This window comes from Oncorhynchus nerka, linkage group LG9b, assembly GCF_034236695.1.
Source record: "Oncorhynchus nerka isolate Pitt River linkage group LG9b, Oner_Uvic_2.0, whole genome shotgun sequence".
In the NCBI taxonomy this organism is placed as follows: Eukaryota; Metazoa; Chordata; class Actinopteri; order Salmoniformes; family Salmonidae; genus Oncorhynchus; species Oncorhynchus nerka.
The window spans coordinates 28,658,663-28,686,610 of record NC_088424.1 but is presented as its reverse complement, the minus strand read 5'-3'; the positions used below and the strand labels follow the sequence as shown (position 1 = coordinate 28,686,610).

Here is a 27,948-nt window from a genome sequence, read left to right as displayed (position 1 = left end):
TAGACTTACCTCTTACTTGGACCAAGAGAAAAGCTATCCTTAAGATCAAGCACATCATGTCAATCAGTCCCGTTTGTGATATATGTCAGTCTGTCCTTTTCACAGCTTGATGTGTGAGTCCCTTCAGACAAAGAAAGGCAGTGTGGAAACTACCTATTGGGTGACCCAACAGTTACTCAGGAAACGCAGGTCTGAGTTCTGAGAAGCTCTCATGATAAACCAGCAGATGGTTTGATAACACTGACCAACAGATCACATCCTCTTGCAATGCATTCTATTGCAAACCTGCAAAGTTTAAAGTGGAAGGTTTAAATGAGTATATTTTCCTATACAGTAGGGTCTATGACAGTAGAGAGAGAGAGAGCTTCACATTCATTTGTTCTCTCTTTGATGTTTTCACCTTCAACTCCCCAGGTAAACATTTCCCCTGAATCCATCTTTACCAGGCTATTTCTACTTGTTCATTTCCCAGAGAACGCATAGAGCCCCGTGTTGATTATCCCTTTTATCCCATGGCTTTAATTTAACACACAAGCCACTAGAAATGTGTTCAACATCAACTAAAGTAGCTAGCAAGTTAGTTTACTAGATAGCTACAGTAGTTGCCTTGGTCACCAAACAAACAGACTTGCTAATTTAGCTAAACAACCATGAGTCCTAGCTTGCTATTATGAAAATCGAATTCCCAATGACAACAATGCTTTAAATTAGAGCAGATCAAACATAGAACATGTAAGAATGAACTATAGCCATTGAATCATACCATGCTGATATACCATGCATACGTAAGGGATAATCAACCAGGGACTATGCGTAGCCAACCAAACCATCAGTCCTAGCTTGCCATTATGAAAATTGAATTCAACAATGCCAATAACATTCATGTTTTCAATTCGACTTTTGCTTTCAAAAGCTGCTCAAAACAAAGAACATGCAATAATGAACTAGCCATTAAATTCTACCATGCTGATATACACTATATATACAAAAGTATGTGGCCACCCCTTCAAATTAATGGATTTGACTATTTCAGCCACACCTGTTGCTGACAGGAGTTACTCTTAAGGTACGGACCCTTTTTTTTTGTATCGCCAAAAATGACATGCCCAAATCTAACTGCCTGTAGCTCAGACCTGAAGCAAGGATATGCATATTCTTGATACCATTTGAAAAGGAAACACTGAAGTTTGTGGAAATGTGAAATTAATGTAGGAGAATATAACAAATTAGATCTGGTAGAAGATAATACAAATATAAAAACATATGTTTTTCTTTGTTCCATCATCTTGGAAATGCAAGACAAAAGCCATAATGTACTGTTCCAGGTTAGGCACAATTTAGATCTTGGCCACTAGATGGCAGCAGATTATGTGTAAAGTTTTATACTGATTCAATGAATCATTGCATTTCTGTTCAAAATGTTGTATCAAGACTGCCCAAATGTGCCTAATTGGTTTATTAATACATTTTCAAGTGCATAACTGTGCACTCTCCTCAAACAATAGCATGGTATTATTGCACTGTAATAGCTACTGTAAATTGGACAATGCAGTTAAATTAACAAGAATTTAAGTTTTCTGCCCATATCAGATATGTCTATGTCCTGGGAAATTTTCTTGATACTTACAACCTCATGCTAATCACGTTAGCCTATGTTAGCTCAACTGTCCCGTGGGGGGGCGATCCCATAGAGGTTACAATCAAGCACACAGATATGCAATCTACATAGAAAAACATTGCCAGTAGAATGGCCTTAAGAGCTCACTGCCTCAGTCGGCGTTCCATCCCAAAGGTGTTCGATGGGGTTGAGGTCAGAGCAGGCCAGTCAAGTTCTTTCACACCGATTTCGATTGTATGGACCTCACTTTGTGCACAGGGGCATTGTCATGCTGAAACAGGAAAGGGCCTTCCCCAAACTGTTGCCACAAATTTGGATGCACAGAATCGTCTAGAATGTCATTGTAAGAATGTATGCTGTAGTGTTAAGATTTCCCTTCACTGGAACTAAGGGGCCTAGCCCAAACCATGAAAAACAGCCCCAGACCATTATTCCTCCTCCACCAAATTTTACAGTTGGCACTATACATTTAGGCAGGTAGCGTTCTCCTGGCATCCGCCAAACCCATATTTGTCCGTCGGACTGCCAGATGGTGAAGCGTAATTCATCACTCCAGAGAACACTTTCCACTGCTCCAGAGTCCAATGGCAGCGAGCCTTACACCACTCCAGCCAACTCATAGTATTACGCATGGTGATCTTAGGCTTGTGTGCGGCTGCTCGGCCATAGAAACCCATTTCATGATGCTCCCGACAACAGTTATTGTGCTGACGTTGCTTCCAGATATAGTTTGGAACTTGGTAGTGAGTGTTGCAAACAAGGACAGACGATTTTTACCCGCTTTGCACTTCATTTCTTACAGCACTCTGTGGTCCCGTAAGAAATTGTGTGGCCTACCTACCACTTCATAGCTGAGCTCTTGTTGTTCCTAGACGTTTCCACTTCACAATAACAGCACTGCCAGTTGATCAGGGAAACTCCAGTAAAGCAGAAATTTAACGAACTGACTATGACCATCCTATGACGGTGCCATGTTGAAAGTCATCGGGCTCTTCAGTAAGGCCATTCTACTGCCTATGTTTGTCTATGCAGATTGCATGGCTGTGTGCTCGATTTTATACACCTGTCAGCAGCAGGTGTGGATAAAATAGCCAAATCCACTAATTTGAAGGGGTGCCCACATACTTTTGAATATATACTGTATGTCAATCTGTCTTTTTCACAGCTTGATGTGTGTCTTTTTCACAGCTTGATGAGTACCTTCAAACACAGAAAGGCAGTGTGGAAACTACATTTTATGACCTCACACTTACTCAGGAAACACAGGTCTGAGTAGCTCTCATGATAAACAAGCCGATGGTATGATAACACTGACCAACAGATCACATCCTCTTCCAATTTATACTATTGCAAACTTTAAAGTTGAAGTTTAAAGGAGTGTAATAGCCTATATAATAGGGTCTATCATAGTAGAGAGAGAGCGAGAGATTCACATGAATTTGATCTCTGATGTTTTCACCTCTGAGTCCCCAGGTAAACATTTCCTTTGAATCCATCTTTACCAGGCAATTTCTACAGTAGGGCAAAACACACATCTATCTGTCTACATCTGCTAACCACCATGTGACGTGTTAACATCCTCTCAGCTGTGTCAACCACTTCACAAACTAGCTGCATCCCAGGTGGCACAGACATCTGGCCTGATTCCTGCATGCCAGATCTAAAACTGGCAGCCGGATCCGGCCCGAGTCTGAAATGAATGACGGTACAGAATAGGCCCGAGTCATTTGGGCCCGATCTGGCAGACAGAACTGAGCCAAAGCTGCCATTTTAGGCCCAGCAATGCCCCGAATTCACTCAATTTGATCTAAATAGATGAAATTGACTGTGTGGGTTTCATCCCTTAACAGGCACTATTTAGGTACAGTAGCATGGATGTATCCAAATAAATGTCACTAGAAAACAGCTTAAACAAATGCAAATGCATTTCAAAGATAATTCATACAAATCCAAATAACTCCACAGATCTTCATTGTAAAAGGTTTAAAACACTGCTCCCCATGCTTGTTCAATGAACCATAAACAATTAATGAACATGCACCTGCGGAACGGTCGTTAAGACACTAACAGCTTACAGATGGTAGGCAGTTAAGGTCACAGTTATGAAAGCTTAGGACACTAAAGATGCCTTTCTACTGACTCTGAAAAACACCAAAACAAAGATGCCCAGGGTCCCTGCTCATCTGCGTGAACGTGCCTTAGGTGTGCTGGAAGGAAGCATGAGGACTGCAGATGTGGCCAGGGAAATAAATTGCAATGTCCGTACTGTGAGATGCCTAAGACAGCGCTACAGGGCGGACAGCTGATCGTCCTCGCAGTGGCAGAGCACGTGTAACAACACCTGCACAGGATCGGTACATCCGAAACATCACACCTGCGGGACAGGTACAGGATGGCAGCAACAACTGCCCGAGATACACCAGGAATGCACAATCCCTCCATCAGTGCTCAGACTGTCCACAATAGGCTGAGAGAGGCTGGACTGAGGGCTTGTAGGCCTGTTGTAAGGCAGGTCCTCACCAGACATCACCGGCAACAACGTCGCCTTTGGGCACAAACCCACCGTCGCTGGACCAGACAGGACTGGCAAAAAGTGTTGTCTCAACAGGGGTGATGGTAGAATTTGCATTTATCGTCGAAGGAATGAGCGTTACACCAAGGCCTGTACTCTGGAGCGGGATCGATTTGGAGGTGGAGTGTCCGTCATGGTCTGGGGCGGTGTGTCACAGCATCATCGGACTGAACTTGTTGTCATTGCAGGCAATCTCAATGCTGTGCGTTACAGAGAAGACATCCTCCTCCCTCATGTGGTACCCTTCCTTGCAGGCTCATCCTGACATGACCTTCCAGCATGACAATGCCACCAGTCATACTGCTCGTTCTGTGTGTAATTTCCTGCAAGACATGAATGTCAGTGTTCTGCAATGGCCAGCGAAGAGCCCGGATCTCAATCCAATTGAGCACGTCTGGGACCTGTTGGATCGGAGGGTGAGGGCTAGGGCCATTCCCCCCAGAAATGTCCTGGAATTTGCAGGTGCCTTGGTGGAAGACTGGGGTAACATCTCACAGCAAGAACTGGCAAATCTGGTGCAGTCCATGAGGAGGAGATGCACTGCAGTACTTCATGCAGCTGGTGGCCACACCAGATACAAGAGGTCGACCGATTCATCGGAATGGCCGATTAATTAGGGCCGATTTCAAGTTTTCATAACAATCGGAAATCGGTAATTTTGGACGCCGATTTTATTTAATCTTTATGAAACGAGGCAAGTCAGTTAAGAACACATTCTTACTTTCAATGACGGTGGGTCTGCCCCTGCCTTGTTCAGGGGCAGAACGACAGATTTTTACCTTGTCAGCTCAGGGATTCAATCTTGCAACCTTACGGTTAACTAGTCCAACACTCTAACCACCTGCCTCACAAGGAGCCCGCCTGTTACGCGAATGCAGTAAGAAGCCAAGGTAAGTTGCTAGCTAGCATTAAACTTAATCAATCATAATCACTAGTTATAACTACACATGGTTGATGATATTACTAATTTATCTAGCGTGTCCTGCGTTGCATATAATCGATGCAGTGCGCATTCGCGAAAAAGGACTGTCGTTGCTCCAACGTATACCTACCCATAAACACCAATGCCTTTCTTAAAATCAATACACAAAAGTATATATTTTTGAACCTGCATATTTAGCTAAAATAAATCCAGGTTAGCAGGCAACCAGGTGAAATTGTGTCACTTCTCTTGCGTTCATTGCAAGCAGAGTCAGGCTATATGCAACAGTTTGGGCCGCCTGGCTCATTGCGAACTAATTTGCCAGAATTTTACGTAATTATGACATAACATTGAAGGTTGTGCAATGTAACAGGAATATTTAGACTGATGGATACCACCCGATAAAATAAGGAACGGTTCCATATTTCACTGAAAGAATAAACATCTTGTTTTCAAGATGATAGTTTCCGGATTCGACCATATTAATGACCTAAGGCTCGCAATTCTGTGTGTTATTATGTTATAATTAAGTCTATGATTTGATGGAGCAGTCTGACTGAGCGATGGTAGGCAGCAGCAGGCTCGTAAGCATTAATTCAAACAGCACTTTAGCTAATTAGCGGGGTGAGCGCTAATAACGTTTCAAACGTCACTCGCTCTGAGACTTGGAGTAGGTGTTCCCCTTGCTCTACATGGGTAACGCTGCTTCGAGGGTGGCTGTTGTCGTTGTGTTCCTGGTTCGAGCCCAGGTAGGAGCGAGGAGAGGTACGGAAGCTATACTGTTACACTGGCAATACTAAAGTGCCTATAAGAACATCCAATAGTCAAAGGTATATGAAATACAAAAGGTATAGAGAGAAATAGTCCTATAATTCCTATAATAACTACAACCTAAAACTTCTTACCTGGGAATATTGAAGACTCATGTTAAAAGGAACCACCAGCTTTCATATGTTCTCATGTTCTGAGCAAGGAACTTAAACATTAGCTTTCTTACATGGCACATATTGCACTTTTATTTTCTTCTCCAACACTTTGTTTTTGCATTATTTAAACCAAATTGAACATGTTTCATTATTTATTTGAGGCTAAATTGATTTTTATTGATGTATTATATTAAGTTAAAATAAGTGTTCATTCAGTATGGTTGTAATTCGGCGTATCGGCGTTGAAAAATCATAACCGGTCGACCTCTACCAGATACCGACTGTTACTTTTGATTTTGACCCCCCTTTGTTCAGGGATACATTATTCCACTTCTTTTAGTCACATGTCTGTGGAACTTGTTCAGTTTGTCTCACATGTTGAATCTTATGTTCATACAAATATTACCACATGTTAAGTTGGTTGAAAATAAACGCAGTTGACAGTGAGAGGACATGTATTTTTTTGCTGAGTTTATGTGTGTCTCTGGTTCTAGCTGCCCTTTCCTTGCTGTGTTCAGTCCTCTCCTGTCTGCCTCTGTCTGGTGCAAGCTGCAGCCACTTTATGACAAACTTCTCTGTCTCTCAATCTGTAATCTGTAGCCTTGGATGTAAAAGTGTTTCTCCTTTTGAATAAAACAAACAAAGTTCAAAATAAGTAGTCACTGAAATCCTAGGAATCACAATCCAGACCTCAGGTTTCCAATTTCAACACTGAGTCAAGCAGATCAAGAGATATGTGTTTGTTGTAGCGCTCCCTTGTGGTCAATCTGAACATGCTTGCATATGTTGAGTCTTGTCAGGGTTTGTAACATGTGTACTGGTGTATATACATTTATGTGCCAGCCCACGCCCACATTAAAGTTTACTGGTCAGTTGTTTTACATACTTGAAAATATTGCGTTGAAAGACGTTGGTCCATAGACCATACAGTACATTCGGAATGTATTCAGACCCCTTGACTTTTTCCACATTTTGTTACGTTACAGCCTTATTATAAAATGTATTAAATAAATAAAATCCTCATCAATTTACAGACAATATCTCATAATGACAAAGAGAAAACAGGTTTTTAGACATTTTTGCAAATTGATTAAACATAAACACATACTTACCTTATTTACATAAGTATTCATACCCTTTGCTATGTGACTCGAAATTTAGCTCAGGTGCATCCTGTTTCCATTGATCATCCTTGAAATGTTTCTACAACTTCATTGGAGTCAACCTGTTGTAAATGCAGTTGATTGGACATGATTTGGAAAGGCACACACACCTGTCAATATAAGGTCCTACAGTTGACAATGCACGTCAGAGAAAAAACCAAGCCATGAGATCAAAGGAATTGTCGGTAGAGCTCCAAGACAGGATTGTGTCGAGACACAGATCTGGGGAAGGGTACCAAAACATTTCTGCAGCATTGAAGGTCCCCAAGAACACAGTGGCCTCAATCATTCTTAAATGGAAGAAGTTTGGAACCACGTAAGACTCTTCCTAGAGCTGGCCGCCCGTCCAAACAAGGCAATCGGGGAAGAAGGGCCTTGGTCAAGGAGGCGGCCAAGAAACCGATGGTCACTCTGACAGAGCTCCAAAGTTCCTCTGTGGAGAATGGAAAACTTTCCAGAAGGACAACCATCTCTTCAGCACTCCACCAATCAGGCCTTTATAGTAGAGTGGCAAGACAGAAGCCACTCCTCAGTAAAAGGCACATGACAGCCCGCTTGGATTTTACCAAAAGGCACCTAAAGGACTCTCAGACCATGAAAAACAAGATTCTCTGGTCTGATGAAACCAAGATTGAACTCTTTGGCCTGAATGCCAAGCATCACGTCTGGAGGAAACCTGGCACCATCCCTACGGTGAAGTATGGTGGTGGCAGAATCCTTCTGTGGGGAGGTTTTTAAGCGACAGAGACTGGGAGACTAGTCAGGACCAAGGGAAAGGTGAACAGAGCAAAGTACAGAGAGATCCTTGATGAAAACCTGCTCCAGAGCACCCGGGACCTCAGATAGGGCGAAGGTTCACTTCCCAACAGGACAATGACCCTAAGCACACAGCGAAGACAACGCAGAAGTGGCTTCAGCCAGAGCCCGGACTTGAACGATAGAACATCTTTGGAGAGACCTGACAATAGCTGTGCAGAGATGCTCCCCATCCAACCTGACAGAGCTTGAGACGATCTTCAGAGAAGAATGGGAGAAACTCCCCAAATACAGGTGCCAAGCTTGTAGCGTCATACCCAAGACTCGAGGCTATAGTTGCTGCCAAAGGTGCTTCAACCACGCTGACGGTTTTCTTACTGTACTGACCACACCCCTCTGCTCTTGACTGTCCAATGTCTCTTTCAGCTGGTCAAGCACATCATATGGGATTTTCCTACATCCATGAACAACAGGAGGGACTTTTGGATCAATGTAGATGTGGTGCAGGCCTGTAAACTCAGAGTCCTTTAATACATCTTCTTTGGGATTGGTGTCCCATCCACAGGACAGCTGAGCTAACGTAGGCTAATGCGATTAGCATGAGGTTGTAAGTAACAAGAACATTTCCCAGGACATAGACATATCTGATATTGGCAGAAAGATTAAATTCTTGTTAATCTAACTGCACTGTCCAATTTACAGTAGTTATTATAGTGAAATGATAGCATGTTATTGTTTGAGAAGAGTGCCCAATTTTGAACATGAAAAGTTATTCATAAACTAATTAGGCACATTTGGGCAGTCTTGATACATTTTTTCTTTACAGAAATACAATGGTTCATTGGATCAGTCTAAAACTTTGCACATACACTGCTGCCATCTAGTGGCCAAATTCTAAATTGCACCAGGGCTGGAATAATAATTTCTTGCATTTCAAAGATGGTACAAAAAAAATACAAAAGAACAGTTGGTTTTTTTCTTTGTATTATATTTTACCAGATCTACTGTGTTATATTCTCCTACATCCCTTTCACATTTCCAAAAACTTTTTCAAATGGTACCAATAATATTCATATCCTTGCTTCAGGGCCTGAGCTACAGGCAGTTAGGTTTGGGTATGTCATTTTAGGTGAATAAAAAAAAGGGGCAGATCCTTAAGAGGCTTGAGTAGCTCTTCTTGGAGCATGGCAGAGCATGGCATGCAACTGTTGACATTTTTCTGATGAGGTCAAGCTGCACACAGGCCTCTGCCTAGTAGTGGTATCAGATGCATCTGTAACATAGAACTGTAGATGGGCTTGTTTGTGCCGCGTGGCAACTTGCAATATCATGATGCCCGTTGGTTTAATGCGGGTGCCTCCATAGGCTATGAGTACAGTCTCAGTCTCTTTCACGTTGAATTGCTTGGGCAATTTGTCAGCTATTGCTTGTGGGAGCACATAAGCTTCAGCTACTGTGTCTAACTGAAAAGTTGACTGTCTGTCCCCCTATACGCAAGTTTGTGTGCCAGCCAGCATCTTTTTTGAGCGCTTGTGTCACTGCACCTATGAACAACATGTCCACTTCCTTGACCTGTTTCAAAAGGAGCAACATCTGTCCTTGACCTCCACACAGCTGCAAAGTGATTTATCTTGCCACATTTTTTACATTCAACATTGAATGCAGGACACCTCTTTGATTTGTGTGTTTTTCCACAAGTCTTTGCCTGCTGCTCGCTGGTTGAGCATGGGGGCGGCCTTTATTCTGACTGTGCTCGTGATTGTATAATGGCAGCCCTTTTCTTCCATAGCATGCACAAACTGTTCTGTGCTATTGCTAGCTAACATACAGTATCAGTCAAAACTTGACACACCTACTCATTCAAGTGTTTTTCTTTATTTTCACTATTTTCTACATTGCAGAATAATAGTGAAGATGTCAAAACTATGAAATAACACATGGAATCATGTAGTAACCCCCAAAAAGTGTTAAACAAATATAAATATATTTCAAAATATATTTTAGATTATTCAAAGTAGCCACCCTTTGCCTTGACAGCTTTGCACACTCTTGGCATTATCTTAACCAGCTTCACCTGGAATGATTTTCCAACAGTCTTGAAGGAGTTCCCACATATGCTGAGTACTTTTTGGCTGCTATTCTACAATGTAGAAAATTGTAAAAAATAAAGAGTAGATGCGTCCAAACTTTTGACTGGTACTGTAGCCTGAGTTGATGTAATGTATTTTGTACAGCAAACATGTATTGCCTTAGCTAGGGTTAAATCCTCGGTGTCTTTGAACTCACAACCGCGTGTTCTCAGTAAGGTTTATACACTTGTCAATACCTGCCTGTTCATTGAAGTTGTGTGCCCAAAATGAATGTCTCTCGAACACAGTAGTTGTCCATGCCTTCATCACCTCGACCAGTTTCTTGTTTTCCGGGTCGGCATATGCGATCTCTCCAACTCGTCTAAAAACTGCTATTTCCCTAGGCTCTGGCTTGTCATTTATCCCTCTGGCTAAGTAGTACAAGTTCAGTCTTTGTTTCCATTTCTTGCAAGGATTCCAGTCAATAACAACGGAGAAGGTGGTGTAACCGACTGCATTGCTGCTAATCCCAAACTCCATAGCTGCTAATCCCAAACTCCATAGCTATTGGGACTGCGTTGAACCATTGACTCTGCGCTGTGAGTATTTTCCAATCTAAAAGTGCAATGTCGACATTTTATCTTTTATAAAGTGGCTACTCGCTAACTACCATGGCTTTGTCTGAATTGGTGACACACAGACTGTTTGGGCCTGCATGTGTTCAAAACTTCATTTCTAGAGACGATTGACATCTGTTTACACCAATGTCCATCTGTCAACTCCACTTCCTTTCACCACGAATCGCAATGTATTTTTGCAAATGATTTCGTTAATACTTAGCTAGTTTAGCCTACGTTAGTTGATTATGGCCATCATCGACTGCTACTAAATGGAGCCTGGCGTTAGCTGGCAACGTTCAATATGTATCGTGCTATTTGGTCCACATTTAACTATCGAACCTGCTGCAATGCTGATGGATATTAGCTATGTCGCAAACATTGTGAAATTGGTTTTGTCACGCCTTGCTTACATGACACTACCGTTTTTAGCTACTAACCTGACATTCGTTGTGGCTAAAAGCCTAGCTAGTTACGTTAACTAGGTAACGTTAAATTGTCTGCAATGTCGTGTTTGTTTCATGCGTTGTATGATTAAAATAACGCAACATAACACCGTTTCAGCCAATGTATGTAATTTAGCAAGTTGATGTTTCTTAGCTAGCCAACGAGTTTACATCATGAAGCTCAATTCAATGTAATATTTTAAACAGTTATTGTTATCAATTTGAAAGGTAATTAACCAGAAAAGAGGCTAGCCCATTTCCTGTTTTTTTGTTTTGTTTTCCACAAAACGCAGTGCTGAGATATCAGGGCAAGATGATTTGATGGAAAACGTCCAATCTGTGTGGTAACTGAAAGCAGTTGATTGGCTTCAAATAATTCTGCCAATCGTGGATGAGAACTAGTCAATGAGTGGGTTTCGATTAATGTCATCCGTGGTATGCGTGTTTTGACCGGCTGAAAGGTGATTGCATTCGATTTGGACCCGGGCTGCCTCCTGGGCGTGAGCCTGGTGGCCTGTTCGATGCCCATGGCGAAATCGGCTCTAACCAGGAGTGATATAGCCTAAACTAGATTGAGCACGTGGAGTAGTCAGTAGGATTATGTGTTTTCACATGCAAAAGTGATTGCTTTAAAAACCGCCGTATCTGCCTTCCCAATGAAAACTAGTTCGAAAATTCGAACATTAGGCTACTGGCAGCCTGTCTACTGTTCTTTGACAATTCTCTCTGTAAATAGTGCAGGGGAATTAAAAGTAGATTTTTCTTTCTACTGACCCAAAATAGGCAGGTAGCCTAGTGGTTGGAGCATTGTCAAAGAACAGGTTGCTGGATCAAATCCCTGATCTGACAAGGCTGTCGTTCTGCCCCTGGACAAGGCAGTTTCTATTTATTTATTTTTATTTCACCTTTATTTAACCAGGTAGGCTAGTTGAGAACAACTGCGACCTGGCCAAGATAAAGCAAAGCAGTGTGACACAGACAACAACACATAGTTACACATGGAATAAACAAGCCAATAACACAATAAACAAGTCAATAACACAGTAGAAAAAAATAATGTCTATATACAATGTGTGCAAAAGGCATGAGGAGATAGGCAATAAATAAGCCAAAGTAGTGAAGAATGACAATTTAGCAGATTAACACTGGAGTGATAAATGAGCAGATGATGATGTGCAAGTAGAGATACTGGTGTGCAAAAGAGCAGAAAAGTAAATAAAAACCGGATGAAGTAGGTAGATTGGGTGGGCTATTTACAGATGGACTATGTACAGCTGCAGCGATCGGTTAGCTGCTCAGATAGCTGATGTTTAAAGTTGGTGAAGGAAATAAAAGTCTCCAGCTTCAGCGATTTTTGCAATTCATTCCAGTCACTGGCAGCAGAGAACTGGAAGGAAAGGTGACCAAATGAGGTGTTGGCTTTGGGAATGATCAGTGAGATATAGCTGCTGGAACGTGTGTTACAGGTGGGTGTTGTTATTGTGACCAGTGAACTGAGATAAGGTGGAGCTTTACCTAGCATAGACTTATAGATGACCTGGAGCCAGTGGGTCTGGCGACGAATATGTAGCGAAGGCCAGCCGACTAGAGCATACAGGTGGTATAAGGTGTTTTGGTAACAAAATGGATGGCACTGTGATAGACTGCATCCCGTTTGCTGAGTAGAGTATTGGAATAAGTATTGGCTGTCTTAGTGCCAGCCTCTGACTGTGATGGTATGAAACAGCTACAAAGAATACAGATGAAAACTCTCGGTAGGTAGTGTGGTCTACAGCTTATCATGCGATACTCTACCTCAGGCGAGCAATAGCTCAAGACTTCCTTAGATATTGTGCACCAGCTGTTGTTTACAAATATACATAGACTGCCGCCCCTTGTCTTACCAGACGCCGCTGTTCTATCCTGCCAGTACATCGTATAACCAGCCAGCTGTATGTTGATGTTGTCGTCGTTCAGCCACGACTCCGTGAAGTATAAGATGTTAGTTTTTAATGTCCCGTTGGTAGTTCCATCTTCCGTGTAACTCTTCGATTTTATTGTCCAAAGAGTGCACGTTTGCTAGCAGAATGGAGGGAAGTGGGGGTTTATTCGATCGCCTACGAATTCTCAGAAAGTAGCCCGACATTCGTCCCCTCTTTCTCCACCTCCTCTTCACGCAGATCACGGGGATCAGGGCCTGTTCCCGAGGAAGCAGTGTATCCTTCGCGTCGGGCTCGTCAGAGTTGTGAAAGGAAAAAGAGGATTCTACTTGTCCGTGGTGAGTAATCACAGTCCTGGTGTCTAGAAGTTATTTTCGGTCATAAGAGACGGTAGCGGCAACATTATGTACAAAATAAGTTAACTTTTTTTTTTACAAATAAGCAAACAAAAAAACACAATCGGTTGGGGGCACGTAAAACATCTGCCATCTTCCCCGGCGCCATCTTCTACTTGTTAGAGGTGTGTTTGTTCTACATGGAATTTTTCTGGCTTATTTGAACGGTCCACAACTTTGTGCCCAACTGAATGCAGCCCTGAACATAGGTGTTTAATGCATAGGCGAATATCATTTCTCTCTGTGTGTATATTTAGCTAACTAGGTTATCTGAATCTATTGCAGGATTTCAGGTCAAGTTCAAACCACATGTACCTATTTTAGGTAACTAAATTAGCTCCCACCCTTCTCTGTCTGTATGTTTAAGACAAGTCATAGGCTTGTCAGCAGCAGCATGCATGGCTGCAGTGCAGTACTCTACTCAGTCCTTTACTGCTTGACCCATTTTGACAGCCCTTTTTTTTGGTTGCAGAAAACTCAAAGGACTATGCATTTCAGGGATGGATGAATAAAACCAGAACAAAAATCTGCTCCTGTAACACAGTACTATCATACAAGGGTGAGAATGAATCAATTATTTATTTTTGCCAGTGTGTGAAAGAAGAGCCAATGGAAAATTACTTCTCCACAAGCCCTACTAGCTACTGTACTACAATGTCACCTCTGAATACAATCTTTATTAGCTGACTCAGATGTGTTAGGTGGAGATGCTGAGAAGGCTGATAGAGAATTCAAAATGTGTCTTCCTCTGCCCCGTCTTTCATACACTGTAGATGGGCTTTATGATCTCCTCACAGACCATACTCATTCGAGTCATGCTAGGTTTTTCACTTATGTTTTTTAGTAACTGAAATGATAAGTAGCTACCCGTCCCGCAGTGTTTTTCACGCTTCATAAAAACAGGACACTATACTTCATCAGTTTTACAGAATTATTAATGAAGATCTCATTGTAGTTAATATCAATGAACTCCTAACAATTTTGGTTACCACTAGCTTCATGTGCTTACACAGAAATTCACAACATATATTTTTCTCCATAGTTGCTTGCTTTGCACTGTAGAAACATGGGTATTGACCTCTAGGCTGCGTAGTTATGGTTTCTCCATAGACTGACACCCCCTGCTACACATATCATCTTATCTCTCTTTTATCATTGTCTCCCTCTCTCTCAATTCCCTGGGGTTAGCCTATCTTGATATGACAATGGTGTGAAGTGGCCCTCAGGAAAGAAGAACACAAGTCCCTCAGGTGTCCCACTGTCCTCTTCATCGCTCCATGCCCCGCTAAGAAGACAACACAGTGTTCCACTTGTGGAAAGAAGAGTTTTGCACCCTCTTTTTGCTCTACCGTTTCTTTCTTGCCATGGGGGGTGCAGTGAGTGCCGGGGAGGACAACAATGATCTGATTGACAACCTGAAGGAGGCGCAGTACATCCGTACAGGTCGCGTGGAGCAGGCCTTCAGGGCCATAGACCGCGGGGACTACTACCTGGATGGCTACAGGTACTATACTACCCTTAATGCTCTATACAACCTATCCAGTTTTATCAACATCAGGTTTGGGGTCCATTTCAATTCAGGAAGTAAACAGAAATTCCAATTCCTCATTTTTCTCATAAGCAAAACATACAATGTGAATTTCAGTTTATTTCCTGAATCAACTGAATTGAAAAGGTATTGCCCCAACCTTGGTACCTATAATGCTCTGTACAAAATTGTTTTATCTTAGTAAACATTTTCCTGGAGCTAACATAAGGGTGTTCCATCTCCTTACCTACACTACAGGGACAATGCCTATAAGGACCTGGCGTGGAAGCATGGCAACATCCACCTTTCTGCCCCCTGTATCTACTCTGAGGTGATGGAGGCTCTGAAGCTCCAGCAGGGACTGTCCTTCCTCAATCTGGGCAGTGGGACTGGATACCTCAGCACCATGGTGGGACTCATAATAGGTAACGATGCCTCTGTTTGTTTAATTCAATATTTTCCCTCTCTATGATGTGTTGAGATATTCATTTAAATCTTGATTAACGATTATATGGTGATGGTATACATCAATGCTCTAGCCCTAATGAGTTAACCTATGCTTAAACAACACAAGGCAACACACATGGATAGCATACGAAGTCAAACGCAGACCCACCTAACCGGTCGTAAGTGATGTGTAATCACTGCAAATGAACTTTTAATAGTTTTTTTGCAGGTCCATTTGGTGTGAACCATGGAGTGGAGCTCCATACGGATGTGGTGGAATACGCCAAGGAGAAACTAGATGACTTCATCAAGAATAGTGACAGCTTTGATAAGTGAGTTGGAAGCTTAATCAAAACGTTACACATGTTATATAGGGTGTAATGGTGCATGCAGTGAAACTCTGGTTAAATAACTAGATGCAGTTCAGTTAGTATTTTTCTGCCTGCCAATTTTCAGACATGGAAATTGCCTTACAGTGATGCTCCAGAGCTTTTGTATAATTTCAGCTTTTTTTTTCTTTTTTTTTTGTGACTTTCCCCCCGTTTCCGCTACTAAATGTATCACCCAGGGAGGACTTGGCCTACAGGCCATGATTAACTATTGTGAAGATCTAGATTATAGACTGCATTTCTTGTAGATACCGTCTTTCTTTTTTTGGAAATAGTATAGAGCACATAATATAAATACTTTTTTCCTTTATTTTTCTTCATTACCCACCCTAACTCAACAAGTCTGCAAACTTAACTTTAAAGGTCTGAAAGGTTAAATGGTTACTTATTTTATGTTTTACTTTTTCTTTCTTTCTCAATAACCCCCAAAATATTCTGCTTTAGAGATTTCATATGTAAAGCTGCCACTCACCGTTATGCTGCAACCCTGTAATGACAGTGCAGGTCCTGATTTTGTTTCACATCCATAGGCTTATTAACACTAAAGATTCATCATTAATAATGAATTGTTTTTTGAAAAACAATGGCAACGCTAGCTATTCTCTCTTGGAATTTGAAAGACCTTAATAGTCCTATCAAATGTTCCAGCTGTCTTGATGCAAGAAACCATATTGTTATGGCAATGCTCCAAGAAACACACCTACTCTAAAAGGGTGCACATAGAATAGAGAACCATTTGTACAAACTGGCTGCTTTTTCATCAGCCCCAAACAGAACTAAAGGTGTAATCATAATGATACATAAGAAACTGAAAATCACCATCTTGGGTAAAGATGAAGGCCAAGAAGGCGGAATCACTTTCCTTAAATGTATACATAATGGAAAGAAAATGGCCTTTTATTCATGTGTACACTCCAAACTCATGATCCTACATTTTTTGATTCTCTGAACAGCATATTGTCAAAATTAACTGAATTCCATCTGGTTATCGGGACAGACATGAATGCCATTTTGGACATGCGCGACAAATCTGATAAGACCAACTACAGTCTACAACTACTGACCACCATGCTTACTACTGCCAACTTAAAATTTCAGAATCTCCTACGCAACAAGATGGCGTTTCAATGTTTCATTACTACAAACTCCTACATTCTGTGATCAATTTGAAATTGAACTAAATGAATTCATAATGATCAATAAAGATTCAGTCGATGAACACCGGACTCTACGGGATGCCATCAAAGATTTTATAAAAAATAATGGAACTGCATTTGCATCTGTGTTGAATAAATCACAATTTAAAAAGATAGCAGAATTGGAAATGTTGTTATTTGCGTTAGTGTTCTCAACAAACACTCTTTTCTAAGTCAAGACCGAGCTTAATTTATTAATAATACAGAGAGCAGAATTTTCCATTCATCGAGTCAGACTCAACCATTAATTCCATGGAAATCGTCCGTCGTTTACTGGCCAAAAAGCTATGCAATAATGATCAATTAGCTGATATAGCAACTATTGAATCTGAAATAGGGGAATTACTATCAGAACCCAAATGAATCAAAGATTCTCCCGCTTCTATAAAGAATTGTACACCTCTGATTTTAAATCCACACCAAGCCAGACTATCCTTTCTAAAATAATAATAACTCCTCTTCTCTCAACAGAGGAAGCCACCTCGCTGGGAGCCCAAATCTCTGTCAATGAACTCAAAAGGGCATTGGATAGCACAAATAAAGGCAAATGACCTGGATGGGATGGTATTTCTTCTGAGCTCTATTTCAAATTTTGTAATCAATTAGGATGGGTTTGTTAAAAAAAGTTTTTACTTGGATAACCTCCATCGATTATTACAGATCTTAAACACATACAGCTCCTTGGGCTGCTTAATCGCTCGATGCAGAAAAAGCTTTTAATAGACTAGAATGGTCATCTCTGGTCTGTCTTAGAACCTATGGGAATTGTCTCCAATTTCATTAATATGATTAAAATGCTATATGCCAATTCCTCAGCCATAGTTATAACAGGCAATATCTGCTCCTCTCCTTTCAGAATCAATAGAAGCAGCAGACAAGGCGATCCAATTTCTACTTTGCTATTTTTATTATCCATGGAACCCCTGCCCAAGGCAAATCATCAATCGAAGGAAAGAACACACATTCTTTCAAATCTACTGATCACTCATTTCATTATACACAGATTATATTTTACTACAATGAACATTAATATGAACGCAACATGTAAAGTGTTGGTCCCACGTTTCATGAATTTATTTCAACTGACTTATTTCCTTAAATGAACTGTAACTCAAAACAAAATGTTTGTTGATTGTTGCGTTTATATTTTGGTTATGTATATATTTACAATTGAAGTCAGCTATGATAGCCTATGGAGGCCCTTGGGAAACCCATCCAATTATGGGATTTAAAAATACATTATCTGGGCTCCCAAAAGGACTGATCTCTATAATATATAAACAACTTTTGGGAGTTAGCCATAAAGAAAGTATGGGCCCCAGATCTAATTGAATCTGAACAACCCTTTTAACTGGAACAGAATATGTTAATATATGACATTGGCATCCTGTAATCTAAACCATAAACTTAAACATTTTACGTTTGTTCACAGACTGTATTTAAGACAGAGGAAACATTCTACGATGACATTCGTCCCAACTGTTCACTGTGTCCCCTAAATCAAGTAGGCACATTCCTTCATATCATGTGGGAGTGCCCTGCAGTTTAATGCTTTTCATCTACCATGTTACTTAATGATGATAGCTCCTTGAATCTCTCAATCAATCAAAGACAATTACTGATGTTGGCTCTTCTATGGCATTCACCTCACTCTTTCCCAATTTGCCAGTGGATACAGTTACTATTAGATATTAAAACATTAGAATTATCGACAGCAATAACTAATGGTGATAGTCGAGGAACAATTGAGGCCTGGACAAATATACTGTGGTTGGATGGAGACATGTTGGTTCGGGGTGGAGGCCCACTTGTATATTGTTTTGGGGGGGTGGGTTAATACTGAATTTATTGTTATTTAAACTCTATGTATTTCTTACTTTTGTTTTTCTTTTGAGTGGCATCCCATGGGTACATTTTATATAAACCAAAAATATTAATTGAAATGGACCTCTAAATTGTGCATGACACAAGTCATTTTTCCAACAATTGTTTACAGACAGATTATTTCACTTATAATTCACTGTATCACAATTCTAATGGGTCGGAAGTTTACATACACTAAGTTGACTGTGCCTTTTATACAGCTTGGAAAATTCCAGAAAATTATGTCATGGCTTTAGACGCTTCTGATAGGCTAATTGACATAATTTGAGTCAATTGGAGGTGTACCTGTGGATGTATTTCAAGGTCTAGCTTCAAACTCAGTGCCTTTCTACTGACTGAAAAACGCCAAAAGAAAGATGCCCAGGGTCCCTGCTCACCTGCGTGAACGTGCCTTAGGCATGCTGCAAGGAGTCATGAAGAATGCAGATGTGGCCAGGGCAATAAATTGCAATGTCCGTACTGTGAGACGCCTGAGACAGCACTACAGGGAGACAGGGCAGACAGCTGATTGTCCTCGCAGTGGCAGACCACGTGTAACAACACCTGCACAGGATCGGTACATCCAAACCTCACATCTGTGGGACAGGTACAGGATGGCAACAACTGCCCGAGTTACACCAGGAACGCACAATCCCTCCATCAGTGCTCAGACTGTCCGCAATGGGCTGAGAGAGGCTGGACTGAGGGCTTGTAGGCCTGTTGTAAGGCAGGTCCTCACCAGACATCACTGGCAACAACGTCGCCTATGGGCACAAACCCACCGTCGCTATACCAGGCAGGACTGGCAAAAAGTGCTCTTTGACGAGTCGCGGTTTTGTCTCACCAAGGGTGATGGTCGGATTTGCGTTTCTCGTCGAAGGAATGAGCGTTGACACCGAGGCCTGTGTTCTGGAGCGGAATCGATTTGGAGGTGGAGGGTCCGTCATGGTCTGGGGCGGTGTGTCACAGCATCATTTGACTGAGCTTGTTGTCATTGCAGGCAATCTCAACGCTGTGCGTAACAGGGAAGACATCTTCTCTCATGTGGTACCCTTCCTGCAGGCTCATCCTGAAATGACCCTCCAGCATGACAATGCCACCAGCCATACTGCTCGTTCTGTGCGTGATTTCCTGACAGGAATGTCAGTGTTCTGCCATGGCCAGCCAAGAGCCCGGATCTCAATCCCATTGAGCACGTCTGGGACCTGTTGGATCAGAGGGTGAGGGCTTCGGCCATTCCCCCCAGAAATGTCCGGGAACTTGCAGGTGCCGTGGTGGAAGAGCGGGGTAACATCTCACAGCAAGAACTGTGAGGAGATGCACTGCAGTACTTAGTATCTGGTGTGGCCACCAGCTGCATTGACTGTTACTTTGATTTTGACCCCCCTTTGTTCAGGGACACATTATTCCATGTCTGTTCGTCACATGTCTGTGGAACTTGTTTATGTCTCAGTTGTTGAATCTTGTTATGTTCGTACAAATATTTGCACATAAAATAAACACAGTTGACAGTGAGAGGACTTTTTTTTTTTTTGCTGAGTTTAGTACCAGTCAAAAGTTTGGACACACCTACTCATTCCAGCGTTATTCTTTATTTTTTACTATTTTCTACATTGTAAAATAATAGTGAAGACAAATACTAGGAAATAACACTTATGGAATCATGTAGTAACCAAAAAAGTCTTAAGCTAATTCAAATATATTTGAGATTCTTAAAAGTAGCCACCCTTTGACTTGATGACAGCTTTGCACACTCTTGGTATTCTCTCAACCAGCTTCATGAGGAATGCTTTCCAACAGTCTTTGAAGGAGTTCTCACATATGCTGAGCACTTGTTGGATGCTTTACCTTCACTCTGCGGTCCAAACCATCGGTGAGGTCATCTGATGCAGCACTCCATCATTCTCCTTATTGGTCAAGTAGCCCTTAAACAGTCTGGAGGTGTGTTGGGTCATTGTCCTGTTGAAAAACAAATGATAGTCCCACTAAGTGCAAACCAGATGGGATGGCATATTGCTGCAGAATGCTGTGGTAGCCGTTTTCGTTAAGTGTGCCTTGAATTCTAAATAAATCGGTGGCGGTCCTCATGAGAGCCAGTTTCATCATAGCGCTTGATGGTTTTTACGACTGCGCTTGAAGAAACTTCAGAATTTCTTGAAATGTTCAGGATTTACTGACTTTCATGTCTTAAAGTAATGATGGTCTGTCATTTTTCTTTGCTTATTTGAGCTGTTCTTGCCATAATATGGACATGGACTTTTACCACATAGGGCAATCTTCTGTATCTTCCCTTATTGTCACAACACATCTGATTAGCTCAAATGCATTAAGAAGGAAAGAAATTCCACAAATTCACTTTTTTAACAAGGCACACCTGTCCATTGAAATGCAATCCAGGTGACTACCTCGAAGCTGGTTGAGGGAATGCCAAGAGTGTGCGACGCTGTCATCAAGGCAAAGGGTGGCTACATTGAAGAATCTCAAATCTCAAATATATTTTGAGTTGTTTAACACATTTTTATTTACTTGATTCCATTTGTGTTATTTCATAGTTATTATTCTACAATGTAAAACATAGTAAAAATAAAGAAAAACCCTTGAATGAGTAGGTGTGTCCAAACTTTTTACTTGTACATATATAATTTATTTTCAATTCCTAATGTATGTTACAGATACTAATTCATACAATATGTTACGAATTTGTAAGTGCTAAAGATCCTGGACAGCATCTTTTAAGACGTGTCTTGCCATTTGAATACATTTTAAGGCTTTGAAATCTTTTTTACATTATTTCTGACTGATTGAAAAACACATTTTTCGTGGATGCCTTTTGGCTTGCTTTTATTACCTTTTTACTTTATTTTGTTTTTGTCAGGTTTGAGTTCTGTGAACCCATCTTTGTGGTGGGCAACTGTCTGGAGATCTCGTCAGACAGTCACCAATACGACCGTATCTACTGTGGTGCGGGGGTGCAGAAGGATCATGAAAATTACATGAAAATCCTGCTCAAAGTTGGGGGTATTCTAGTGATGCCTATAGAGGATCAGGTAAGCGGTAGAACGTCTCTGAATAATGCAGATATTATAAACATCATTATTCATGATGGTGCCTTCTGCGTTGGTAATCAGAGGCTGCGTCTGAAGTCGCAACTTATTCACTATATAGTGCAATACTTTTGATCAGAGCACTATGGGCCCTGATCTAAAGAAGTGCACTATATATGTAATAGGGTGCCATTTGGGATGCTGTTAGTGATACAGCCCTGGCCTGCATGACCAATGATGTTACGATACCCAGCCATCGTTATTGTTCCTCAGAAGGCCCTGAACTGGTACTTACGCCATCAGTCTGGTCTATTTTGTCCTCTAACAAATTGGAAAATAGCAAAAACACTTTAGAAAAAGGATGACGTTGTGTGGCACTCAAGCAGAGAAATAACATTTTTGAAGGGCTTGCACAAGCCCACACAGTCTGTCATCTTGTGAAATGGAAAGTCTAGCTGCTTATGTTGTTTTTCAGGAAACAGTTGGAACTCCTGCATTGCCAGGTTTGTATGGTGGTGCAATAAAGAGGGGGGGAGGTTTTGATATGGAGAATTGAGGCCAATGGCTGAGGCAGCTTAGAAGCTCAGGTCCACCACAGTTTCTCTGGATCAACACCTCCATGTGATGGCCAAAACCAGCTTTTTGTCAAGTAGATATTTGAAGGCACCCATGTCTCTTTCTGGTGTGGAACTGAAGATGCATATAATACATGTGATTGTTGTCCCTCTTGTCTTGGTGTATTGGTGGTGGTGTTATTATGATTGGTGTAACTTTTCCATTGTCTAGTGCTGTGTACTCCAAATTCGACATGATTTTTATTTGGCCCCCCCAAGCGTTCTAATAAAATAAAAAACATCCTAAATTGTTGTTGAAGATTAAGACTGTCAAATTACCAAGAAATCAGCTCAGTGATTTTAAGTATTCCCACGCATAAATAGAGAGGCATACGTGATCGTATCCCAATGAAATCAAGGATTTGAATGATTCTGTTTTTGTCAAATACTATATCTGTTTGGGCTTCTTGCATTCATTTTGAAGTGTACAAATAGTTTATAATTGTGTTCTGGCCCCCTGACCATCCGCTCAAGAAAAAATTGGTCTGCAGCTGAATGTAATTGGGGACCCCTGAGGGATATCCGACACTGCAAGCTAGATCTACTCTGGGTTTTCTAAAGCTAACCAGCTTCAAGTTAGATTCACATTCCAGCTCAGGCTTCCTCCGTATTACCACGGTTGATATTGATTGTCCACCTGCCGCTAACTCTAGCAGGCTTGTGACTGCTCGTGCATGTCACACATGGCTAGTCAAATGCCGAACTCTTCATTCAGACAATGCTGAAACATAAATCCATGGGCGGGTGAGTGAGAAATTTTCATTTGTGCCCAAATCAAAATGAAAGGAAATGTATCTTGCAAATTCAGCAGGCTATGGTGTGAAATAGGCTTTCAGAAGCGCCGTCTTTATTTTATGACTTACTTGTAATGCCTTCTTTGGTGTGCACAAACACCTTTTTCTCCAACACATATCAATATTTTTTTTAATTATAAAGTCATACAACGGTATTACATTGCGTGAAGTTTTAAATGCATTCTATCTTTACTAAATGTGTAATGTGATATATTCCAACACTATTTTTTTTTACACCAAATAAACATTTGATGAATAAAATATTTAATCAGTCTTCCTCAAATGAAGGTGATGATGACGCAAATTCTTTGCAAGGGGGATGGAATCTGATTTCATTTGTCATCAACTCGCAGCTCAATCATTTCATTCAGGGTAAGCGGAGTCAGTCGTGAGTTAGCCTGACCGGAGCAGGTTATTATTGAAGGATTCATTGCCATAAAAATTTACCTGGCTGAAAGGTCAGCCACTTTTGTATTGGAGTCCGCAGTTGAACTCGGAGTTGACCAAAGTTGCCTCGCTATCTCCTCAAACCTGATTCGTAGGATAACCCTCTGGTCTAGTGGAATGATGGTGTTAACATGATTGGTATGCGTCTAGTGGGTTGGTGTTAACATGGTTGGTATGCGTCTAGTGGGTTGGTGTTAACATGGTTGGTATGCGTCTAGTGGGTTGGTGTTAACATGGTTGGTATGTGTCTAGTGGTTTGGTGTTAACATGGTTGGTATGCATCTAGTGGGTTGGAGTTAACATGGTTGGTATGCGTCTAGTGGGTTGGTGTTAACATGGTTGGTATGCGTCTAGTGGGTTGGTGTTAACATGATTGGTATGCGTCTAGTGGGTTGGTGTTAACATGGTTGGTATGCGTCTAGTGGGTTGGTGTTAACATGGTTGGTATGCGTCTAGTGGGTTGGTGTTAACATGGTTGGTATGCGTCTAGTGGGTTGGTGTTAACATGGTTGGTATGCGTCTAGTGGGTTGGTGTTAACATGATTGGTATGCATCTAGTGGGTTGGTGTTAACATGGTTGGTATGCGTCTAATGGGTTGGTGTTAACATGGTTGGTATGCGTCTAGTGGGTTGGTGTTAACATGATTGGTATGCATCTAGTGGGTTGGTGTTAACATGGTTGGTATGCGTCTAATGGGTTGGTGTTAACATGGTTGGTATGCGTCTAGTGGGTTGGTGTTTAAACCTCTACAGGATCGGTCATTGAGTGTGCCAGCCAGAGCCCGGACTTAAACCCGATCGAACTTCTCTGGAGAGACCTGAAAATAGCTGTGCAGCAACGCTCCTCATCCAACCTGACAGATCTTGAGAGGATCTGCAGAGAAGAATGGGAGAAACCCTCCGAATAAGCTTGTAGCTTCATACCCAAGAAGACTCAAGGCTGTAATCGCTGCCAAACATGGTTCAATAAAGTACTGAGTAAAGGGTCTGAATACTTCTGTAATTGTCATATTTCATTTAAAAAAAGCTATTTGTGGTGATCCTCAACACGGGCCCCACATGGTTTGTGGTCAGCCCCTCCTGTACTCCCTGCTCACCCATGACTGCGTGGCCACGCACGTCTCCAACTCAATCATCAAGTTTGCTGACAACACAACAGTAGTAGGCCTGATTACCAACAATGACGAGACAGCCTACAGGGTTGAGTGGTGCAAGAAAAATAACTTCCCCATCAATGTCAACAAAATGAAGGAGCTGAAATGGTCCCTTCACACCGACAGTGTGGTGAAGAAGGCCAACAGCGCCCTCAACCTCACAAGACTGAAGAAATTTGGCTTGGCCCCTAAGTCTGTCACAAACTTCTACAGATGCACAATTGAGAGCATCCTATCAACTGTATCACCACCTGCTACAGCAATTGCACCATCCGCAACCTCAGGGCTCTCCAGAGGGTGGTACGGTCAGCCCAACGCATCATCGGGGGAACACTGCCTGCCCTCCAGGAGCTCTATAGCACCCAGTGTCGCAGCAAGGCCAAGAAGATCAAGGACCTTAGTCACCCAAGCCACGGCCTGTTCACCCCACTACCATCTACAAGACGTAGACAGTACAGGTGCATCAAAGCTGGGACCGAGGGACTGATAGATGCTGTTTATCTCCAGGCCATCAGACTGTTAAACAGCCACCACTATACGACCTTCGCCCAGTACCCTGCCCTCTGCCCAGTACCCTGCCCTCCGCCCAGTACCCTGCCCTCCGCCCAGTACTCTGCCCTCCGCCCAGTACCCTGCCCTCTCTGCCCAGTACCCTGCCCTCTCTGCCCAGTACCTTGCCCTCTCTGCCCAGTACCCTACTCTCCACCCAGTACACTGCCCTCTCTGCCCAGTACCCTACTCTGACCTTCAGTCACTGTCATCTGCCGGCTACTCTACCCTGCACCTTGGGGACTGCTGTCCTATGTACATAGTCATGGAACACAGGTCACTTAAATAATGTTTACATACTATTTATATACACTGAGTATACAAAACATTAACACCTGCTCTTTTCATAACATAGACTGACCAGGTGAATCCAGGTGAAAGCTATGATCCCTTATTGATGTCACTTGTTAAATCCACTTCAGTCATTGGTGAAGGAAACAGGTTAAAGAATCATTTTTAAGCCTTGTGACAATTGAGAAATCGATTGTGTGTGTGTGCCATTCAGAGGGTGAATGGGCAAGACAAAATATTTAAGTGCCTTTTAAACAGTGTAGTAGGTGCCATGTGCACTGTTTTTTGTCAAGAACTGCGACAGTGCTGAGTTTTTCACGCTCAAGAGTTTTCCGTGTATATCAAGAATGGTCCACCACCCAGAGGACATCCAGAAAACTTGACACAGCTGTGGGAAGCATTGGACTCTACGTGGGCCAGGATCAGTGGGATGCTTTTGACACTCTGTAGAGTCCATGCCCCAATGAATTGAGGCTGTTCTGAGGGCAAAAGTGTGTGTGGGGGGTGCATCTTAATATTAGGAAGGTGTTCCTAGTGTTTGGTATACTCTGTGTCTACTGATGAACCAAATTTTGGATTATTTTTTTACATTTTGGATTATTGTGTGCGTGTTGATTTTTACTGCATTGATTGATTACAACTAGAAACAAAAGCATTTGCTGCACCCGACACAAAACCTGCTAAACTGGGTATGCGACCAATATAATGTTATTTTATTTGTCTAGTGGATTGGTGTTAACATGGTATGTTCTCCATTGTCTCAATGGACTGATGTTATTGTGGTTGCTATACAGGAACTGTCACTCTTTATTTTCTGGTTGCAGCTGATACAGATCACCAGGACTGGTCAGTGTTCCTGGGAGAGTAAGAATATCCTGGCCGTGTCATTCGCACCTCTGGTCCAGAAGAACAGAGCTGAGGGAAGCAAGCCTGATGCTGTAGAGCTCCGTGAGTTATCTACTCTATCCCCTGTTCTACTTTAAATATTGGGTCTTATTCACTAGGCAACAAACTAGAAAAATACAAGAGTTTTGCTACGGTGTGCACTAATGATTATATAACTGTTCTGTACACAAACCATTTTTTCTGTTCTCTGTAACTAGACATATCAGAACTATTACCCCTTTGTTTTGTTTTCTATCTCTCTTTTGAGGTTTAAAGTAAGCCACACTTTTCAAGTCAAGGGATTTATTTAAATTTAAGACGAGCCAATTTCTAACAAAAACTTTGCTTTGACTCTAGAGGCTTAGTTACCCAGTGGGTTGGTACATCATTCTAAGTATTTCATTAACCGTAATGACATTTTTCCATTACTTATTTTTCTATAAATGTATTTGAAGTATTTTATCCAAATGACCAACCTATAATCGAGCTCTTGCGTACTGAAATATTATTGGGCTAATGGGATTTAACCTGCCATCCATGTCCGTGTCCTCTCCTCCTCCTCAGCCCCAGTGACAGTCAGGAGCCTTCAGGACCTGTCTCGCGTCTACATCCGCCGCACCCTCCGAGATCTGACCAATGAAGAATGTCCTGACAAAGGTCTGGTGCAGAGGGCGCCCCAGAAACGCAAGCGCAGGCGTTGCCGGCTGCGACGCATTAACACGTACATCTTTGTGGGTAACCAGCTGATCCCCCAAGCCATGGAGAGCGAGGAGGACGAACAGATTGACCAGGAGCAGCACAAGGAGGACCAGGAGCAGCAAGAGGCGCAGGAGAAGAAGGAGCAGGAGGAGGAGAGAGACATTGGCAGCGTTGAGATACTAAAGGCAGTGAATGTGCTGAGAGACAAAATCATGACTTTACCTCTGCCTGAAACGCTGAAGACCTATCTGTTATACTACAGAGGAAAATGACTGACTGCTCATCCTGCTGGCATCCGTTCTCATGGATGCCATGCCTGCTGAGATGCTTTTCTTCATTCTCCTGTTTTCTCTTTTTTCAGTACTGAATGATGTAGTATTATTTTTCTTCTTCAATATGAACATGGAATGGACACTGAGACTTCCTGGGTCGTCATGGATCATTTTCTATCGTTACTATGATATGGTTATGTTTGTTTTGATGTTATCGATTGTCTTTTGAATTTTTATATCAAAGATTTATTTAAAATCCTACTGAATGGAAAATCCTTTTCAAATATGGTATTTTGAGGATGTAGATTGTATCACAAATTGTCACGAAATGAAATTGTATAAAATAAAATGCTACCTATATTTGTTAACAATA

At 41.8% G+C, this 27,948-nt stretch overlaps 2 protein-coding genes across 4 annotated transcripts in view; one reads left to right on the top strand and one right to left on the bottom strand.

Annotated features, from left to right (window-relative positions):
- The window catches only part of LOC115114554 (uncharacterized), a 14,086-nt gene extending 3,063 nt beyond the window's left edge, over positions 1-11,023 (bottom strand). Inside the window, exon 1 of one of the 2 annotated variants that reach the window (XM_029642896.2) lies at positions 10,284-11,023. In XM_029642896.2, coding sequence (XP_029498756.1) covers positions 10,284-10,566 — 283 coding nt within the window. In that variant the 5' untranslated portion in view covers positions 10,567-11,023. Of the gene's footprint in view, positions 1-9; positions 4,036-10,283 lie in introns of those variants that run through there. The other variant, XM_029642897.2, reaches the window with a different exon arrangement.
- On the top strand, positions 10,535-27,948 carry LOC115114553 (protein-L-isoaspartate O-methyltransferase domain-containing protein 1-like). Of its 2 annotated transcripts, XM_029642894.2 has the most exons (10): positions 10,535-10,625; positions 13,249-13,346; positions 13,689-13,727; positions 13,876-13,962; positions 14,592-14,907; positions 15,190-15,356; positions 15,608-15,710; positions 21,702-21,873; positions 26,544-26,667; positions 27,169-27,948. In XM_029642894.2, exons 5-10 carry the CDS (start codon positions 14,768-14,770, stop codon positions 27,573-27,575), a joined length of 1,113 nt encoding a protein of 370 aa, XP_029498754.1. In that variant the 5' UTR covers positions 10,535-10,625; positions 13,249-13,346; positions 13,689-13,727; positions 13,876-13,962; positions 14,592-14,767; the 3' UTR covers positions 27,576-27,948. The 2 variants fall into 2 exon arrangements, with proteins under 2 accessions (XP_029498754.1, XP_029498753.1); XM_029642893.2 differs by lacking the exon at positions 13,689-13,727.

Coding starts and splice junctions, on each gene's coding strand:
- LOC115114553 (XM_029642893.2), top strand. CDS start 14,768: ATGGGGGGTGCAGTGAGTGCCGGGGAGGACAACAATGATCTGATTGAC. Junction 15,711..21,701: donor AATAGTGACAGCTTTGATAA/GTGAGTTGGAAG, acceptor TGTTTTTGTCAG/GTTTGAGTTCTGTGAACCCA. Junction 21,874..26,543: donor TGATGCCTATAGAGGATCAG/GTAAGCGGTAGA, acceptor TTCTGGTTGCAG/CTGATACAGATCACCAGGAC.